Source organism: Bombina bombina, chromosome 1, assembly GCF_027579735.1.
Source record: "Bombina bombina isolate aBomBom1 chromosome 1, aBomBom1.pri, whole genome shotgun sequence".
In the NCBI taxonomy this organism is placed as follows: Eukaryota; Metazoa; Chordata; class Amphibia; order Anura; family Bombinatoridae; genus Bombina; species Bombina bombina.
This window is the reverse complement of record NC_069499.1, coordinates 1,463,020,684-1,463,042,181: the sequence shown is the minus strand read 5'-3', so window position 1 is coordinate 1,463,042,181 and position 21,498 is coordinate 1,463,020,684. Positions and strand designations below refer to the sequence as shown.

Sequence of the window (21,498 nt, the reverse complement as noted above, 5' to 3'; positions counted from 1 at the left end):
GTTCTTAGGTCTTTAAGTAATATTGTTTTAAAATAGCTAAGGGTATAGGCATCATCTAAGATATTAATAACATCAAAACATAGCAATATACCATAGTATGCTGAAAGTAGTATACGTTGGCGCTAAATAAAGATGCCACACATATAGACGATATCATACCAATAGAGAAGTAAAATAACCTATGAAATATATATATGAATAATATATGATGACAACATCATGTATACATTAACAGTGAGCAAAAATGTGGATTGAGTTATCAATTATTCAGAGTACTTGTAAGATAAATATACATTTAGGATCAGCCTTCTTGTTTGTTCAAGCTCAGTAACTATCACTAGTGCATGGTAATCCTACAGTACATAAGAAAACTGTCCCAGTGTCCACATGTAGAGAATCTATGACTAAATCAGCCTATATCTGCTTTAGGATCTACAAAAGTGCATATACATGTATAAATTATTTGCTGCATGTCCTTGCTTACGCTACAGCCTAAACAAGAAGGCAGAGAGGAGTCTCCACGGCTTTTCTGTATCTCAAGAAGTAAAGTCAGCAGTTAAAATACATCCCTGAACTAGGGTTATCAAGCAACGAGAACTAACCATGTCTTAGTATATATCGTGCATGTGATAAGAAAACAAGGTGCAAATTAAAGTAATACTAAATACATCTCCCTCCAACTGTAGAAGAAAATATATGTGCCCTCATTAAGTAACAATTGTTGTCTCCCTGTTTTATCTAAAAAGAAAAAACTAGAATCTTATTCTGCTTATCAATAGAGAGTGTATACAAAAGCATAAGGGAGGAAGCACACACATCCTAAAACTTAAAGCATAATAACCGATATGGATAACAATTAGTAAATAACATCAAAAAAGTTCAACAAATGTCGAGTTAAAAGTATAGAAAGCATCGATCTACATGACAAAAGTTCTTCAAGCCGGGCAAGAAGTCAATTTTAAATTTCCAAGTTAACGGAGCATCCCAGTGTGCAGAGACACATACAGCATATGTCTAACCTATTCCAATTTTAGTTATGCGGGAAGTAGACGTCTCAACGGTCTGCATCTTCTGGCCTCTCAAGTTACCTGACAGGAGTAAGTTACATTCGGCGCCAATTAAGGATGGGCTCGCAAACCACAATTTCTGTAAGCCATATAAATCATTACTGATAGCTATCCAGAGTGCCCAGTCTCTGTCCACCTGTTCTCCATGCCACTTGTAGAAGTTTTGATTAGTTCCCTGAACGCGCCCGCCGGGACCGGCCGCATCCCACCAGAGCGCGCCCAGGTATGGACAAGTAAGCTGCAGCTGGACATGGGGTACCTTATTGCAAGGTGAAGATTTTCGTAGGAGCTTCCATCTATCCGTCGGAGTAGAATTAGTCAGTGTCCGCATATCTTCTCTGAAGTATGGCGATCTGTCAGCGCTGGGCAGTGGCGTTGCACTATCTGCCAGTTTAGTCGCGGTCCTGATCTTCAACATTCTGCTCGCCTCCGTCTCTTGTATTGGAGGGTGTAGTGTGAGCGGTAACTCCATACCCAGCTCAGCAGATGTGGCGACATATAATGTGGATAGGATGGCGCTATCCTGTAAGCCCACATGCTCTCTTTGGGAACATAAGTCCCTGTCTTGTGTCCGGGTCCCTGACTGCTTCATAAATTGATCTTAGGCTGGCTGATAAGTCCTCAAAACTGGCAGTTAATTGTAGATTGAACTCCCACAGAGCCCCATAGATATCTGCAGAAACTATCTCCGTGTCTGCCTCCGTAGTTTTAGTAGGGCTCATAGGCCTGCGTGTAACCCAGATGTAGATGTCTAGTATGGTGAAAGGCTGATATACAAATTCAGCAAAGTAGCTTTCAAGTAGTGTAAGGACAGTCCTGCTTGCTCAGAATTAGGTTTTTGGGGCAAATTACATTAAAAATGCTGCAATTTGCCGTTGTTTTATAGAAGCTTCAGCAGGAGCTCTCTGAAACACGTCTTCTCTGCTTAGCTGTTGGCTCCGCCCCCCAATATCCCTTTAATTTCAGTAGAGGAATACATGTAAAAATATATTTATGCAATATTCATATTTAATAAAGTGCTATACTGTGTATTTACTGTAAATATTATACATTCCAGTGTTCTGCACATAGCAGAATATGTTCTAGGTATCTATAAATAGATATTCATATATATATATATATATATATATATATATATATATATATATATATATATATATATATATATATATATATACTGTACCCCAAAAAAACATAAAATATATAGGAATATGGATTTATGAATAAATAGTACATATTCTGCCATGTGAAGAATATTGGAATGTGAAATATCTATATTTTCATGTCAGAATAGCGCACATGAGGATATGTGATCGGGTTTGAGCAAGAGTGGGGTGTTTTTTTTCTCTATTGACATCTATGAGGCAATACTTGAACACGCACGCAACATTGTAAGTTCGGCTTTTTGTACTCGTGCGCGCCACTTGTAATCTGGCCCATAGTTTGCAAGGGACACTACTGCTAAAATAAACGGATGCGCACTGAGAATGAACTGCTACAAGGATAAGCATAAGGTTACATGTTGTACTATGTTTCATAGGTACTCACCTGCACCATGTTTCTGAAGGTAACGGTGCCATTGGCTGTAGTCTCATAAAAAGGAGGTATCTGGAATTGAGGAAGACCCTCTGCAGTCTTTCCAGTGAGGATAAATGGCTGCAAACCCATAACCTGGAAGGAATAAGCTACCAGCCCTGCAGCCACCACAACCAGAGCATTTCGAGCTGCGGGGACATAAATCAGATATAAATGATTGTGCTATAGTTTAGCTGCCCACCCAAAATAAGAAACCTACAAAACGATTTATTTGTATCTGCAAAGTATATCAATCCAGTTAACCACTGTATACAAAATACATTTCTTAAAGACACTTAAAACTGACATTTTTATTAGGTACATTTACATTACTTTGCAGTCCAGGGATGTACCCCTTGAAAAGTATTTTGAGTATGTTCATATTCTCCTTTCTGGTTGCCAGTCAGGGACAGACATAAATAAGCTCATGTACTGATTTAGCAATCACTGTGTAGGATGAAACATGGTCAAGGTTCTAAATGCTGCAGGATGCACTCCAGCCTCTTTATAGGCAGTGCAAAACCAGTAATATTCAGATAGGAAAAGCTGACAATGAATAAAATTATATTATAAGTGCGCTGAACTCAAAATTCACTTTTGCCTATAAATAAATCTAATTAATAAATATAAGATAATGTTTAAATTTACATTGGTTGTTTATATTGCTTGCTTTTACTATAAAATGCATTGTTTAAGTGTAAAAGGTGTAATGTGTTAGCACAGTGTTTTGTAAATCATTAATAAAGTCACATTTTTAAAATGCTTTTAAAACATTTATGTAGTTTGTATATCTTTTGAAATTCAATACTTAATTGCTGATACTATACATATAAAAATGAAATACTTTACCGTTCCTTTAAATAAAAAATAAAATAAAAAAAATGTTCTTATTGCACAAACATTTTATGGTTATATATTATAATGTCCCTTTAAAAATTCTTAAGTGACGTGAAAGTCAAACTCAGACTTTCATGATTCAGATAGAGCATGCAGCTTTTAAATTTACTTCTATTATCAAATGAATGTTGTTCTCTCTGCATCCTTTGTTGAAAAGCATACGCAGGTAGGCTCAAAAGCAGCAATGCACTACTGAGAGTTAGTTGGTGATTGGTGGCCACACTCATATTCCTCTTGTAATTGGCTCACCAGATGTGTTGAGCTAACTCACAGAAGTGCATTGCTGCTCTGGAGCTGGATTTGCAGGAGTTAAACACATACAGCTAGATTACGAGTTTTGAGCACTATAGAGAAATTAACTAACGCAACAAAAGTTACGTTATTTAATTTACTATAGCGCTGCCATTACAAGTTTTCAAACATACACCTCTTGCGTGCGATATGGCTGCATTTAGCGCCATACCGCACACAATCAGAGCGCTGCTGAGACATGCTTGTGCACGATTTCCCCATAGACATCAATGGGGAAACAAAAGTTCCGTAACGCAGCCCCATTGATGTCTATGGGGAAATAAAAATACTGTTTAAACCTAACACCCTAACATAAACCCTACGTCTAAACACCCCTAATCTACTGCCCCCAACATCTCTGACGTCTGCCTACAGTTATTAACCCCTAATCTGCCACTCCCGATATCGCTGCTACCTAAATAAAATTATTAACCCCTATCCTGCCGCTTCCGATATCGCCTCCACTATACTACATTTATTAACCCCTAAACTGCCAGCCCCCCACATTGCAAAAAGCTAAATTAAACTATATTAACCCCTAACCCTAACGTAACCCTAAACCTAACACCCCCTAACTTTAACATACTAAAAATAGATCTAAATTAAATTCACAATTATTAACTAAATAAACCCCTAAACCGCCAGCCCTCCACATCGCAACAAGCTAATTAAACTATATTAACCCCTAAACCTAACCTTAAACCTAACCCCCCTAACTTTAACATAATTAAATTAGATCTAAATGAAATTTACAATTAACTAAACCTATTAACCCCTAAACTGCCAGCCCCCCACATTGCAACAAGCTAAATTAAACTATATTAACCCTTAAACCTAACCCTAAACCTTACCCACCCTAACTTTAACATAATTAAATTAGATCTAAATTAAAGTTACAATTATTAACTGAATATTACCTATTTAAAACTAAATACCTGTGAAATAAAACCTAAGCTAGATACACTATAACTAAAATTTATATTGTAACTAAATTCAATCAAGGATGTGGGGGTGCGTATTCAAATGGGTGCTCGCACAGTAAAATAATTTAATTGTATAAATATGTCAGTCCCTTTTCCCACAAACTGCTGTTATAGTATGTTGAAAACTCCTTCTGTGTGCAGTGTCAGAGGGTTAGCCCCCAAATCCCCTGATCTGTGCAATATGAAAGTTCACTTTTCAAAAAAAATAAAAATAAAAAAAAAATAACACTCCAAATAGAGATAGCTACAGCCTGGCTAGTGCCTGAGAGGCAGGGTGAAACTTTGTGAGTTGTAGCAGCTGTAGACACGGCACCATTTAGCCCCATTAATTGATCATTTTCTGATCACTCGCAACCAGGATCCTGTTCACTAAAAACTAGAGAGGCAGTAATTATGATGAAATTGATACAAGCAGAGAACAGACACAGCGATCTTTAGCAAAAAAAAAAAATAAAAAAAAAATGCTGTTTACTTAAAACTAGAGAGGCAGCAATTGTGAAGAAATTGATACAAGCAGAGAACAGACACAGCGATCTTTAGTAACATAAAAATGCACATTATAATACAGAATTTGGTGTAAAGGTCTTTTATTTTTTACACAGCAGAGCATTTAGTGCCTATAGTTTTTCACTGTGCAATCAGAAGTATACGCGTTAGCTTTCCAGTTGTCTAGGGAACACAGGTGTTTACTCTAATCTACAATGACCATAGAAAGTTATCATTGGTGAAACAAGACATGGGTGTGTACACCCTAACCAATTGAATCACAGAGGTGGGTTTTTAAACTTGAATCTCACACACAATTTTTAAGCAGGCTAGGATTAAGGCAGACGCCGAAACCGGTCAGCCTTTTTGGTTTCTGTGTTTCTAAGGTTATTTATCACTCTTACCCTGGGGGTTAGTTAACCCGTTTTGTTTTATTCAAAAAAATAAAAAAATAAAGCAAGTCTTTTCAATTTACTTTTTGGTGCTCCTGACAACATTTTTTCATTGGATATATTGTAACTAGCTTAGGTTTTATTTTTATTTCACAGGTAAGTTTGTATTTATTTTAACTAGGTAGACTAGTTAGTAAATAGTTATTAACTATTTGCTAACTACCTAGTTAAAATAAATACAAACTTACCTGTGAAATAAAACCTAACCTGCCTTACACTAAAACCTACCATTACAAAAAATAAAAAAAAATAACATTACAAAAAATTAAAAACCCAAATTATACAAAAAAAATAAAGATTAATCCTATTCTAATACCCTTAAAAAAACACCCCAAAATAAAAAATCCTAATGTAGAATAAACTACCAAGGGCCCTTAAAGGGCCTTTTGTAGGGCATTGCCCTGAGATAAACAGCTCTTTTACTATAAAAAAAAAAAAAAACCACCCCTAAAAATATACATTACACAAAATAACAAACAAATGATCAAAAATAAAAAAACTATTCCTATTCTAATACCCATAAAAAAAAACACCCCAAAATAAAGTAGAGGCGTAACTAGAAACCACAGGGCCCAGGTGCAAGAATCTAAGAAGGGCTTTTTTATTTTGATAGGTCTATTAGATTAGGTGTAATTGTTTTTATTTTTGATAATTTGTTATTTTTCGTAATTTAGTGTTAGTTTTTTTGTAATTTAGTTAGTTTTTATTTTTTGAAATTAGATACTTTTTGTAAATTTTAGAGTAGTTAGGAATTTTTTTTATTGGTAGTTTAGTTTTATTTAATTGGTAGTTAGTTTAATTTTAGTTTAATAATTTTAATTTAAGATAGGGAAATTTTCATTTTAATATAAATTTAGGGGGTCGTTAGGTTTAGGGGTTACTAGTTTAAATTAGTTTATTTCGTTGTGGGGGGCTTGCAGCTTAGAGGTTAATAGGTTTATTATAGCGGCGGTATGGGCGGACGGCAGATAAGGGGTTAATAATATTTAAATCGTGTTTGCGATGCAGGAGGGCGGCGGTTTAGGGGTTAATACATTTATTATAGTGGCGACAATGTCGGAGATCAGCGGAATAGGGGTTAATAAATTTTTTTTAGTGTCGGCGATGTCGGGAACGGCAGATTAGGGGTTAATAAATGTATTATAGTGTTTGCGATGCGGGAGGGCCTCTGTTTAGGGGTTAATAGGTAGTTTATGGGTGTTAGTGTACTTTGTAGCACTTTAGTTATGAGTTTTATGCTACAGCTTTGTAGTGTAAAACTCATAACTACTGACTTTAGCTGGCGGTATGGATCTTGTCGTTTTAGGCTGTAACGCTCACTTTTTAGCCGTACCGCAAAACTCGTAATACCGGCGTTATGGGAATCCCATCAAGAAATTTTAGGAGTGCGAGACTGACGTTGCGGTACAGGCTAAAAGGTTTGCGGCACACCTATACCAACAACACTTGTATTAGCGGCAGTGCTGTTTTAACACTGAAAATGCCATATTTTTAGTGTTAAGAGCCGCAACACAAAACTTGTAATCTAGGTGATAGTTACATGCATGCAATAGTATTATGATAAAATGCCATAACACATTAGAAAATTTTTATGTCCATTTAAGATATAACTGGGCTACAATATCAACACAAATCGAAGTAAAAAAACCCCACAATTTACCTGTTGTCATAACCCAAACAATGAGATGGCAGAGTCTGTACCAAACCGTCACCCCTCTGTATGTTTTGGGAGAATGGTCCTTCATCCATTTAAGTGCCACAAGAAATACAATGCAAAGCAGCCCCATGAGAGCATCTCCAAGTCTGAAAGAGATAATATGTAAAACTAATAACACCACTAAGGCTGCTTCTTGTGCTGACTCACAGTGTTCGTCTCATGTTACCTGGTGTCAGGAAGCTGGCGGAATGTTTGATAAACCTGTAAGATGAACTGGCGCGGGATATCTTTCAAACCCAGTAGGTTCTACAATTGAACAAAGAACATCAAAGGAACAATGAAATAAAGAGACAAACTGCAAACAGTTAAAGGGACATGAAACACAATTGTTCTTTCATGATTCAGATACAAAATACAATTTAAAAAAAATATATAAATTCCAATTAACTTCTATTATAAAATTTGCTAGAAATAAATTGTAAAGTTTTAAAATTCTATGTCCTGTCTGAATCATGATAGAAAAGAAGGGTTTTATGTCCCTTTAAAGGGACACAAACCAAAATTGTGATTCAGATAGAGCATGCAATTTTAAGCCACTTTCTAATTTACTCCTGTTATCAAATTGTCTTCATTCTCTTGATGCCGGCCCATTTTTGGTGAACAACCTGGGTTGTCCTTGATGATTGGTGGATAAATTAATCCACCAATAAAAAAAAAAGTGCTGTCCAGAGAAAAATTGATAATAGGAGTAAATTAGAAAGTTGCTTAAAATTGGGTTCAGTGTCCCTTCTTAAGAAAAATTTTTTATATTTAAAGGAACATGAAAACTCACATTTTTCTTTTGTGATTCAGATAGAGCATATAAGTTTAAAAAACTTTCCAATTTACTTCTATTATCAAATTTGCTTCATTCTCCTGGCATCCTCTGTTAAAGGAGCAGCAATGCACTACTGGGAGCTAGCTAAAAATCTGGCAAGCCAATGACAAGGGGCATATATATACGCATCCAGCAGTTAGATACATTTCTGCTCCTAAGCCTACCTAAGTATGCTTTCCAAAAATTGATACTAAGAGAAGGAAGCCCATTAGAAAACTATTTAAAAATGCAGGGTATGTCTGAAAGTTCATGAAAGTTTAATTTTCACTTTACTGTCCCTTTAAGTTTCAGAAAAAGAGATTGAAGATTGTATAAAGAGAAAATGTGCAAAAGCTAACCCACATGTGCAGATGATAAAACTGTAATAAATGGTTCACCTTGACTTGACTAAAACCAATAGTTACAGCAGCTGCGGAAGTGAAGGCTTTGATGACTGGGTACGATATGAAGTCCAAGAGGAAACCTGAAAAGGGAGAAATATGGTTAAAAGTATCTTGAAGTTAATTCTTCCTTTATTGCTTTTAATAAGGGTATTTTAAAGGGCCACTATATTGTCTGTGCGTCTCTGAAAAATTAATTTAATTGTGATGTATATACTAATACTAACTATATCTTGTTGAATTAGGTATGCAGTGGTAATGCCCGCACATTTTTGAAAGATCTGTGAAGTCTTTCAGCGTCAGCATGTAGTATTAAGCCCTTTGCCACTACACCCCATTGCGGTGATATACGAAATCATAGACTGTACTCAGGCACCAATCTTTTTCATTCGCTGAATAATTCACAGTGGTTTCTCTTGTCCCAGTATAAAGGTGCATCCCCTTGACTATTAGCTAGTATTATATTAAATTCATAAATTTTTGTACTATAGATAATTTCTGTATCTTATTTCCGAGTACCAGACAGTGATATTTGGAAACATTTTGTTTCTTTTTAATTGTTTTATTCTATAGTATCTTTTAGGTACTATTTTATCTACTAGAGTTTAATAAAAGTTAAAGGGACACTGAACCCAAAATTTTTTCTTTTGTGATTCAGATAGAGCATGCAATTTTAAGCAACTTTCTAATTTACTCCTATTATCAATTTTCTTCGTTCTCTTACTATCTTTATTCGAAAAAGAAGGCATCTAAGCTAAGAAGCCTATTATTGGCTTAGAACCCTGGACAGCACTTGTTTATTGGTGGGTGAATTTATCCACCAATCACCAATAACAACCCAGGTTGTTCACCAAAAATGGGCCGGCATCTAAATTACATTCTTGCTTTTCAAATAAAGATACCAAGAGAATGAAGAAAATTTTATAATAGAAGTAAATTAGAAAGTTGCTTAAAATTGCATGCTCAAGTGAGTGCCTTTGGGGATTTTCTTTCCCTTTTGTTTTTGTATTAATTGTTATTGTAATAATCCCTGTCACCCCCCTCACTCTCTCCTTTGGGGTTTGTAGAGTGTATGGGCTATATATTGGAACTATAACTGTATTTTGTGTATATAGTTCAGCATCCTCTCTCTTATTTTTGTTAACATAGTGAAAAAATGCATGTTCTCATTCATTAGAAATGTGTAACGTCATTGAAATCAATGATGAATATGGCCGCAGGCGAGAAGCATTCAGCTAATTTCATCACTAGATTTATTAGTTAAAAAGTGTAATGCACAAATATCTGCACAAATTCATATACGTGTAAATCCCTATATGTGTGTGTTGCCTTTTTTTACTAATGAATCTGGTGATAAAAATAACTGAATGGGGCTGCCTGCAGTCATTTTCATAATTTTCTTCATTAACAAAATGCCAAATTTTTGCCCATGCGTAGAAATTTTATCACTGTTGACCTTGCACATCTATGTGTTTAACAACCCAGCTGTGCAACTGGCTCAGAGGCAATTTCCTCTTGGGACCAGCAGTTCTCTGTGGCTCCTAAGCAGTACTTTATCTATGTGTTTAACCACAATATGAGGGTTAAGCATAGATTTGCAGGATCTATAGTAATAAACTTACGTGCACTAAAGAATGAGTGTATGTCATTTTTTTCACTATAACGGTCCTTTAATATATATCAGAGTTTCTGTATCTTTGAAAACTGATGCTCCTGTCCTGAGTAAGAGAGTTTTTGTTTACATGTTGATTGAAATGTGTCCCTGTCTAATAATAGACCAGTGTGAGTTCTTCTCAGCCAGTGAGCAATCAGTCCCTAGGGTTCAGTTACACAGAAACATGAACTTTCAATTGGTTTCAATGTCAATTTAATCAGCTTTAATTTAGCTTTTGTAATGCAAAAATATTTATTTTAATCCTATTTAACTGTATAATTACTGCCCTTTTAGGTGCATCATAGAACAATTACCACCACCATGTTGTAGCATAGGTTTCCCTTGTGTTTATAAGAATGTGCTCTTTATCCTAGCTCCTCTACCCATAAATTAGCTCTAAATTTGCTACTAATATACCACTCTCACAATATTAAAAATGTCTCCTTAAAGGGACATAAAACCAAAAAAAATTTATTTCGCATTTAGATAGAACATACAATTTTAAACAACTTTCAAATGTATTCCTATTATCAAATCTGCTTCAGTCTCTTGGTATGCTTTGTTGAAGAAGCAGCAATGCACTACTGGGAACTAGCTGAACGGATCGGGTGAGCCAATGAAATGAGGCATATATGTACCTCCCAGCGGTGCATTACTGCTCCTGAGCCTACCTAGGCATGCTTTTCAACAAAGGATACCAAGAGAACAAAGCAAATTAGAAAATAGAGGTACATTTAAAAGCTGTTTAAAATATTATGCTATCTGAACCATTTTGTGGTTTTGTAAACATCTGTGTGTGTAAAAGCCTTAATTAAGTTTTTGGAGAATGGAACGTTTGCCAGTAACTCACCAAAATTTAAAAGTCCCATGGCCAGCTGTATGCAACCAGAAAGGAACGCCAACAAAATAGCCAGGGACGTATCCCCAGATGTGTAGATGGCAACAAGAAGAGACATGATGGCTGTGGGACCCAGCGTCACATCTTTAGATGTTCCAAAGATACAGTAAATGAAGCAGCCCATGAAAGAAGAATAGAGACCAAACTGAAAATAGAAAATTGAGATGTTACCAAAAACCAGGGAAGAATAAGAAGCTTCTGGTGTTTACCTGCTCTGTAAGGCCACTAAATAGTAATAATGAGGGGGAGGGGAAACTGTTGTATAGGTCTAATATGAGGGTTGTGGATACAATATTAAATTGGACCATAAACCAGGTATGAAAAGATACAGTAAGATGTCTATCACAATCCTTTAGAAAAATGTATCACAATAACAAACTTTAATAGTGTTTTTCTGTTGATACTCTTTAGATATATTTTTCTAAAGTTTTGTGGCCTTAGATTATTTTTAAGGGAAAAAACATAAGAATAAAAGATATACAAATACGGTAAGAAAGAGAAGATGCATGCCCACCTCTAGCAAACACAGTCACAACAAATTCATATTTTAATAAATGATACACAAAATACTGTAAGATAGAGAAGATGCATGCCCACCTATAGCAAACAGTCACAAAAAATAATATTTTACTAAATTATATATAAATATGGTAAGCTAGAGAAGATGCATGCCCACCTCTAGCAAACAGTCACAAAAAAAATATATTTTACTAAATTATATATAAATACGGTTAGCTAGAGAAGATGCATGCCCACCTCTAGCAAACAGTCACAACAAATTAATATTTAAATAAATTATATACAAATATGGTAAGATAGAGAAGATGCATGCCCACCTATAGCAAACAGTCACAACAAATTAATATTTAAATAAATTATATACAAATATGGTAAGATAGAGAAGATGCACGTTCACCTCTAGCAAATCCATTGACAAATAATATTTTAATAAATGATACACAAATACAGTAAGTTAGACAAGGCCCTTGCAAACCTAGCAACAATAAATGAATACTTTGTACCCACCTGTACAGGCAGCCCAGCCACCTCTGCATACGCTAGCGCCTGTGGTACAACAGTTAGTCCTACAGTCAGTCCTGAAATAAAGTCCAGTTGCAGCCAGTGCAGATTATAAAGTGGTAACCAACGGAGAAAGGGCAACTTCTTCTGTAATGTCTGACGTGTGCAGCAGCAGGTACAACCTCCAGTCCTCATACTCCTATCACCAGGCCACTCCATGGTTATTAACCCCACGCTAACAGTAAGAACACAAAGTTCCAGGTTATATGCACTTTTTAAAAAGCCATACTTTTAAAATATTTTGTATCTGCCAAAACAACAAGGAGTATTACATTAAGCAGTGATACTTTTTTTATTGGACTAACTATACATAATAAAAAAAGACAAGATTTTGAGAGTTTCCTCTATTCCTTAGGACTAATATATACATATTTTTTTCTGTAGTGTTGCGATTCCCCTAAACCTCCACACCTCATACTGTAGGGCCCCCCTCTCATGATCCCCTTTCTGTAGTGTAATGGATCCTTCCCCCCTCTCTCCTAGTGAAATATTATCCGTAGTGCAGTGATCCCTCCCCTCTTCCGCAATGCGCTGCACGCCTCACTCCTTTCCCACACCACAAGCCAATGCAAACAGTGGCACACAGTGTCACTATTTGCATCACATGGTAAAGGGAGCACAATCGGCGCTCCCTTACCATATGAAGGCAGATGCCTTCTGCCTCATGCTGTAGTCTTAGCTGTCGGAGCTGACAGTTGGGGCTACAGCAGGAGACAGAAGGTTGGACGTAGGAACTATGTCAACAGGGTACCTAGGCAAAGTACCCAATGACACAGTACCTACGTCATGGTGGCTTAAGGTGTTAAAGGGAAACTAAACACTCATGCACCTCCTTCTAATCATGGGTATCTAAATGCGAGTTACTGCACATGTGCAAAAAGGTCAGTACTGAAAGATAGATTTCAACATGGTGGCACCCCTGACTAGAGGAAGTGCGGGGAATACCCTCAGTTCAATGCTTATAAAATGTATTCAGTGTTTGCTAACCCGTTATAAGGCCAGAAAGTGCTACAGAGATCTGAGTACAGGAAGAAGGAGGGGGTGTCATAAAACCACAAGGGGTTCTGAAGTGAAAAGTATTAAAAAAAACAACAACCTACACACACAACAGAGGAGAGACATTAACTATACTTAGAGCATATACTGACTTAAAGATTATATATATATATATATATATATATATATATATATATATATATATATATATATATATATATATATATATATACACACACATACATGATATCAGTCTGTATGAACCTGTGTCTTTATGTATACAGAGAGGGAATATAAAAGTGAATTACAGACAGTTGCATGTACACATATGTATATGTATCTGAGTATACACACAAAAAGCATTGGAGTGCACATAAGCTTACAAGTACCTGAGTACAAAACGTGTAGAATATTAAATACAATTTACCAGATGAAGGTATAGTACAAAAAATGTGGCAATTTGCCAAGACTCCACAGTCAACATTCAGTCCCGTTTTTAAAGTGTTGAAATTTGTTATTTTCAGTTCAAATATTTTTTCTTTCCAGTTTATGGAGTTACCCCTGAGACTGTGATTTTTGATTGAGTGAAAAAAGCCAACTTCACCTTGGATGAACTTATAAACTTGCACAAACAGAACTCACAGTGAGACAAAATACTGCACTCCTGTTTGTACGCAGGTAGCCACGTGTCATGAGCACTATATGGCAGCTGTGTTTGCTAACATTTGTAACAATGTTATACACCTACTGCACAAGACACGTGCACACTCCTGACTTCCATATCCCCTTTCTGTTTTCTTAACGAATCCCTGCAGAGACATTGTTTTCTATATTCTACTTGCAAAATCAGTTTCTTGTCTAAGACTTTTGTTCCCTTTTGTTGTGACTTTTCCGACGAGCTAAATTAAGCATGAACTACTAGCTGCATATAAACACTACACCCTGCAGTTACTTCTCTAAACACTGATTGCTTCAGCATCCTCTCTCAGTAGCAAGAAGCCTCAGATTTGCTGAAAACACAAGAGATCAGCTCTAAATTGGAGATTACACAACCCATATAGGTTGTCTACTGTGATTCTCTGCCTCAGCTGTAATACCACAAGCCACAAATCAACAATTACATATCCGTAGCTCAGTCTAAACAAACTTACATGATTCAGACAGACCAATGCATTTTAATACACTTTTAAATTCACTTCTATTTTCATATTTACCTTTTTCTCTTATCTTTTGTTGAAAAGGAATATGCGCATATCCTACACTAGTGGGAGCTAGCTGTTGATTAGTGTCTATACACATTTGGCCCTTATCATTGGCTCACCGGATGTTTTCAGACATTGCTGTTCTGGAGCTGATTTTAGCTGTGTGTTTAAACGCAGGGGGTAAACGCACTGTTATAAACAAACAGGTGCAATAATTAAATGCTATATAACATATTAAAGCATTTAGTGTTTGCAATTTGTATCCCTTACTTTTCAAATATAGCACAAAAATATACAGTGGCAGAACTAATAAGTTTCTGATACACAGTGGAAGTAACTTTTTGGGCCACCCCCTCTATACTCAGTGGTAGTTTAAAATAATAATACAAGTTCAAACAGAGTATTTACTTATAAAGACAACACTGTGCAAGCTATAGCTTGTACCCCCCCATTATACCGGCTACAAGTGAGACCCCCGATCAGATGATTGTGCTTTGTACCCCCATTACACCAGCTACAAGTGAGACCCCCGATCAGATGCTTGTGCTTTGTACCCCCATTACACCAGCTACAAGTGAGACCCCCGATCAGATGCTTGTGCTTTGTACCCCCCCCATTATACCAGCTACAAGTGAGACCCCCGATAAGATGCTTGTGCTTTGTACCCCCCCATTATACCAGCTACAAGTGAGACCCCCGATCAGATGCTTGTGCTTTGTACCCCCATTACACCAGCTACAAGTGAGACCCCCGATCAGATGCTTGGGCTTTGTACCCCCATTACACCAGCTACAAGTGAGACCCCCGATCAGATGATTGTGCTTTGTACCCCCATTACACCAGCTACAAGTGAGACCCCCGATCAGATGCTTGGGCTTTGTACCCCCATTACACCAGCTACAAGTGAGACCCCCGATCAGATGCTTGGGCTTTGTACCCCCATTACACCAGCTACAAGTGAGACCCCCGATCAGATGCTTGGGCTTTGTACCCCCCCATTATACCAGCTACAAGTGAGACCCCCGATCAGATGCTTGGGCTTTGTACCCCCATTATACCGGCTACAAGGGAGACCCCCGATCAGATGCTTGTGCTTTGTACCCCCATTATACCGGCTACAAGTGAGACCCCCGATCAGATGCTTGTGCTTTGTACCCCCCATTACACCAGCTACAAGTGAGACCCCCGATCAGATGATTGTGCTTTGTACCCCCATTATACCAGCTACAAGTGAGACCCCCGATCAGATGCTTGTGCTTTGTACCCCCATTACACCAGCTACAAGTGAGACCCCCGATCAGATGCTTGTGCTTTGTACCCCCATTACACCAACTACAAGTGAGACCCCCGATCAGATGCTTGGGCTTTGTACCACCCATTATACCAGCTACAAGTGAGACCCCCGATCAGATGCTTGGGCTTTGTACCCCCCATTATACCAGCTACAAGTGAGACCCCCGATCAGATGATTGTGCTTTGTACCCCCATTACACCAGCTACAAGTGAGACCCCCGATCAGATGATTGTGCTTTGTACCCCCATTACACCAGCTACAAGTGAGACCCCCGATCAGATGATTGTGCTTTGTACCCCCATTACACCAACTACAAGTGAGACCCCCGATCAGACGCTTGGGCTTTGTACCCCCCATTATACCAGCTACAAGTGAGACCCCGATCAGATGCTTGGGCTTTGTACCCCCCATTACACCAGCTACAAGTGAGACCCCGATCAGATGCTTGGGCTTTGTACCCCCATTATACCAGCTACAAGTGAGACCCCCGATCAGATGCTTGGGCTTTGTACCCCCATTATACCGGCTACAAGTGAGACCCCCGATCAGATGCTTGTGCTTTGTACCCCCCATTATACCAGCTACAAATGAGACCCCGATCAGATGCTTGGGCTTTGTACCCCCCATTATACCAGCTACAAGTGAGACCCCCGATCAGATGATTGTGCTTTGTACCCCCATTACACCAGCTACAAGTGAGACCCCCGATCAGATGCTTGTGCTTTGTACCCCCATTACACCAGCTACAAGTGAGACCCCCGATCAGATGATTGTGCTTTGTACCCCCATTACACCAACTACAAGTGAGACCCCCGATTAGACGCTTGGGCTTTGTACCCCCCATTATACCAGCTACAAGTGAGACCCCGATCAGATGCTTGGGCTTTGTACCCCCCATTACACCAGCTACAAGTGAGACCCCGATCAGATGCTTGGGCTTTGTACCCCCATTATACCAGCTACAAGTGAGACCCCCGATCAGATGCTTGGGCTTTGTACCCCCATTATACCGGCTACAAGTGAGACCCCCGATCAGATGCTTGTGCTTTGTACCCCCCATTATACCAGCTACAAGTGAGACCCCGATCAGATGCTTGTGCTTTGTACCCCCATTATACCAGCTACAAGTGAGACCCCCGATCAGATGCTTGTGCTTTGTACCCCCATTATACCAGCTACAAGTGAGACCCCGATCAGATGCTTGGGCTTTGTACCCCCATTATACCGGCTACAAGTGAGACCCCCGATCAGATGCTTGTGCTTTGTACCCCCCATTATACCAGCTACAAGTGAGACCCCCGATCAGATGCTTGTGCTTTGTACCCTCTTTATACCGGCTTCATGCTAAAGTAAATAAAAGTAAGATCTCAGATCATGTCATGTGAAGCCCCTTACCTCCTGTTCGCAGCAGCTCCTCTGTTCTGTGTGTGGGGAGGAAGGAGATGCTGTCAGGTTGTTAAGTGCAAAGGAGAAGCATTCTGCACAGAGGTGGGAGTGGTGGGAAGCATTAGCAGGATACAGGGTGGGCTACAGGTGGTTGGTGGGCTCCCCTGTTGTTTGTGGGCCCTGGAGCTTTTGCACCTGCTCCTCCCCCTATTGTTCTGCCCCTGTTTTCATAAAAATATTGTTATATGTTAGTTGTACTAAATACACAAAAATGGTTTCATGAACAATATACCTGCTTTTCATTTCACATCAGAAACTGCAACTTAATTAACCTTTATAGTAGGAATGAAAAGCTTGTTTTTCAGGTTTGACTTGTGCCATACATTTGTTCCCAAGATCATTAAAGGGACATGAAAGACAATTTTTTAATTTCATGATTCAGATAGAGCTTGGGATTTTAAACAACTTTCCTATATACTTCTATTATCTAATTTTGCTTCATTCTCTTTGTATCCTCTGTTGAAGAAGCAGCAATTCACTACTGGGAGCTACCTGAACGCACTGGGGATTCAGTAACATGAGGCCAGCCACCAATCAGGAGCTCCTGAGTCTACTTAGGTATCCTTTTCCAACAAAGGATACCAAGAGAACAAATACATTAGATAATAGACGTAAATTGGAAAAGTTGTTTAAATCACAAGCTCTATCTGAATCATGAAAGAATACAGTACTGGTAAATGCCCAATTATTTAGGACGTCGAAAATATGATCTACCTATTCAAGTAATTAAGAAAGCCACATATATTAGTTATAAACCCTGGTTGTTATATGCTGATGACCACATCATTGCATAGTGACACATACTTGGTGACTGACAGGTAAACTACAAAAGGGTTGTGTAAAAATACAAAAAATATTTTCCAGTAAACAACTTTTTATGCATCATAAAAAAGTTGTAAAACTGAAGACTCCAAAGAAATAAGGATACCCGCTCTGATAACTAGGGAATTTAATAGCAAATGCATGATGTTCAAGGGACAGTTATAATTGTATGTCCACTCATATAGAGGTGTTGGGAAGTCATCTCTGATCACAATGGGACAAAGATTTTATTTAGTAGTTGAGAAATTGATTTTATGAAGTATGAAACCAATATTACTACATGTAAAACACAGGGGTGAATTAGGCTAGTTGAATCACATACTAGTTAGGTGAGAGCTATAAGAGGGGGGCATGGAGAGGTTATTTCGGAGATGGGCAAGGAAATAGCGGGAAGTGTAAAGAAATTGTAAATTGTAAAATAAAAAAAAAAGGGTGAGTAACGGGAGGTGAGAGACAGCAGAAGGGGTGGGGAGCTGAGTGAGACAGCAGAAGGGGTTGGGAGCTGAGTGAGACAGCAGAAGGGGTGGGGAGCTGAGTGAGACAGCAGAAGGGGTTGGGAGCTGAGTGAGACAGCAGAAGGGGTGGGGAGCTGAGTGAGACAGCAGAAGGGGTGGGGAGCTGAGAGAGAAAGGGGGGGGGAGCTGAGAGAGACAGGGGGGGGAGCTGAGAGAGACAGGGGGGGGAGCTGAGAGAGACAGGGGGGGGGAGCTGAGAGAGACAGGGGGGGGAGCTGAGAGAGACAGGGGGGGGAGCTGAGAGAGATGGGGGGGAGCTGAGAGAGACGGGGGGGAGCTGAGAGAGACGGGGGGGGGAGCTGAGAGAGACGGGGGGGGGGAGCTGAGAGAGACGGGGGGGAGCTGAGAGAGACGGGGGGGGAGCTGAGAGAGACAGGGGGGGAGCTGAGAGAGACAAGGGGGGGAGCTGAGAGAGACAGGGGGGGAGCTGAGAGAGACAAGGGGGGGAGCTGAGCGAGACAGGGGGGGGAGCTGAGAGAGACAGGGGGGGGAGCTGAGAGAGACAGGGGGGGGAGCTGAGAGAGACAGGGGGGGGAGCTGAGAGAGACAGGGGGGGGGGAGCTGAGAGAGACAGGGGGGGAGCTGAGAGAGACAGGGGGGAAGTTGAGAGAGACAGGGGGGAGCTGAGAGAGACGGGGGGAGCTGAGAGAGGCAGGGGGGGGAGCTGAGAGAGGCAGGGGTGGGGAGCTGAGAGAGACAGGGGTGGGGAGCTGAGAGAGACAGGGGTGGGGTGCTGAGAGAGACAGGGGGGGCTGAGAGAGACAGGGGGGAGCTGAGAGAGACAGGGGGGAAGTTGAGAGAGACGGGGGGAGCTGAGAGAGACGGGGGGGGGAGCTGAGAGAAACAGCAGGGAGGGGCTGAGAGAAACAGCAGGGAGGGGCTGAGAGAGACAGCAGGGAGGGGCTGAGAGAGACAGCAGGGAGGGGCTGAGAGAGACAGCAGGGAGGGGATGAGAGAGACAGCAGGGAGGGGATGAGAGAGACAGCAGGGAGGGGCTGAGAGAGACAGCAGGGAGGGGCTGAGAGAGACAGCAGGGAGGGGATGAGAGAGACAGCAGGGAGGGGATGAGAGAGACAGCAGGGAGGGGATGAGAGAGACAGCAGGGAGGGGATGAGAGAGACAGCAGGGAGGGGATGAGAGAGACAGCAGGGAGGGGCTGAGAGAGACAGCAGGGAGGGGCTGAGAGAGACAGCAGGGAGGGGCTGAGAGAGACAGCAGGGAGGGGCTGAGAGAGACAGCAGGGAGGGGCTGAGAGAGACAGCAGGGAGGGGCTGAGAGAGACAGCAGGGAGGGGCTGAGAGAGACAGCAGGGAGGGGATGAGAGAGACAGCAGGGAGGGGCTGAGAGAGACAGCAGGGAGGGGCTGAGAGAGACAGCAGGGAGGGGCTGAGAGAGACAGCAGGGAGGGGCTGAGAGAGACAGCAGGGAGGGGCTGAGAGAGACAGCAGGGAGGGGCTGAGAGAGACAGCAGGGAGGGGCTGAGAGAGACAGCAGGGAGGGGCTGAGAGAGACAACAGGGGGGGCTGAGAGAGACAGCAGGGGGGGCTGAGAGAGACAGAAGGGGGGCTGAGAGAGACAGAAGGGGGGGGCTGAGAGAGACAGCGGGGGGGGCTGAGAGAGACAGCAGGGGAGCTGAGAGAGACAGCAAGGGGGCTGAGAGAGACAGCAGGGGGGCTGAGAGAGACAGCGGGGGGCTGAGAGAGACAGTGGGGAGCTGAGACAGGGGGGGGAGCTGAGAGAGACGGGGGGAGCTGAGAGAGACGGGGGGAGCTGAGAGAAACAGCAGGGGGGAGCTGAGAGAAACAGCAGGGGGGCTGAGAGAGACAGCAGGGAGGGGCTGAGAGAGACAGCAGGGAGGGGCTGAGAGAGACAGCAGGGAGGGGCTGAGAGAGACAGCAGGGAGGGGCTGAGAGAGACAGCAGGGAGGGGCTGAGAGAGACAGCAGGGAGGGGCTGAGAGAGACAGCAGGGAGGGGCTGAGAGAGACAGCACGGAGGGGCTGAGAGAGACAGCACGGAGGGGCTGAGAGAGACAGCACGGAGGGGCTGAGAGAGACAGCAGGGGGGGGCTGAGAGAGACAGCAGGGGGGGGGGGGCTGAGAGAGACAGCAGGGGGGGGGCTGAGAGAGACAGCAGGGAGGGGCTGAGAGAGACAGCAGGGGGGGCTGAGAGAGACAGCAGGGGGGGGGGGGGCTGAGAGAGACAGCAGGGGGGGCTGAGACAGCAGGGGGGGCTGAGAGAGACAGCAGGGAGGGGATGAGAGAGACAGCAGGGAGGGGCTGAGAGAGACAGCAGGGAGGGGCTGAGAGAGACAGCAGGGAGGGGCTGAGAGAGACAGCAGGGAGGGGCTGAGAGAGACAGCAGGGAGGGGCTGAGAGAGACAGCAGGGAGGGGCTGAGAGAGACAACAGGGGGGGCTGAGAGAGACAGCAGGGGGGGCTGAGAGAGACAGAAGGGGGGCTGAGAGAGACAGAAGGGGGGGCTGAGAGAGACAGCGGGGGGGGCTGAGAGAGACAGCAGGGGAGCTGAGAGAGACAGCAAGGGGGCTGAGAGAGACAGCAGGGGGGCTGAGAGAGACAGCGGGGGGCTGAGAGAGACAGTGGGGAGCTGAGACAGGGGGGGGGAGCTGAGAGAGACGGGGGGAGCTGAGAGAGACGGGGGGAGCTGAGAGAAACAGCAGGGGGGAGCTGAGAGAAACAGCAGGGGGGGCTGAGAGAGACAGCAGGGAGGGGCTGAGAGAGACAGCAGGGAGGGGCTGAGAGAGACAGCAGGGAGGGGCTGAGAGAGACAGCAGGGAGGGGCTGAGAGAGACAGCAGGGAGGGGCTGAGAGAGACAGCAGGGAGGGGCTGAGAGAGACAGCAGGGAGGGGCTGAGAGAGACAGCAGGGAGGGGCTGAGAGAGACAACAGGGAGGGGCTGAGAGAGACAG

General features: G+C 41.8%; 1 protein-coding gene across 2 annotated transcripts in view; it reads right to left on the bottom strand.

Annotated features, from left to right (window-relative positions):
- SLC26A11 (solute carrier family 26 member 11) overlaps window positions 1-21,498 on the bottom strand; it is a 56,488-nt gene that overhangs the window by 29,331 nt on the left and 5,659 nt on the right. For both annotated transcript variants that reach the window (XM_053706484.1, XM_053706475.1), the window contains exons 2-8: window positions 17,185-17,396; window positions 12,244-12,472; window positions 11,170-11,362; window positions 8,663-8,748; window positions 7,635-7,714; window positions 7,412-7,554; window positions 2,616-2,791 (exon numbers count right to left, since the gene is read on the bottom strand). In XM_053706484.1, coding sequence (XP_053562459.1) covers window positions 2,616-2,791; window positions 7,412-7,554; window positions 7,635-7,714; window positions 8,663-8,748; window positions 11,170-11,362; window positions 12,244-12,456 — 891 coding nt within the window. In that variant the 5' untranslated portion in view covers window positions 12,457-12,472; window positions 17,185-17,396. The remainder of the gene's footprint in view (window positions 1-2,615; window positions 2,792-7,411; window positions 7,555-7,634; window positions 7,715-8,662; window positions 8,749-11,169; window positions 11,363-12,243; window positions 12,473-17,184; window positions 17,397-21,498) is intronic.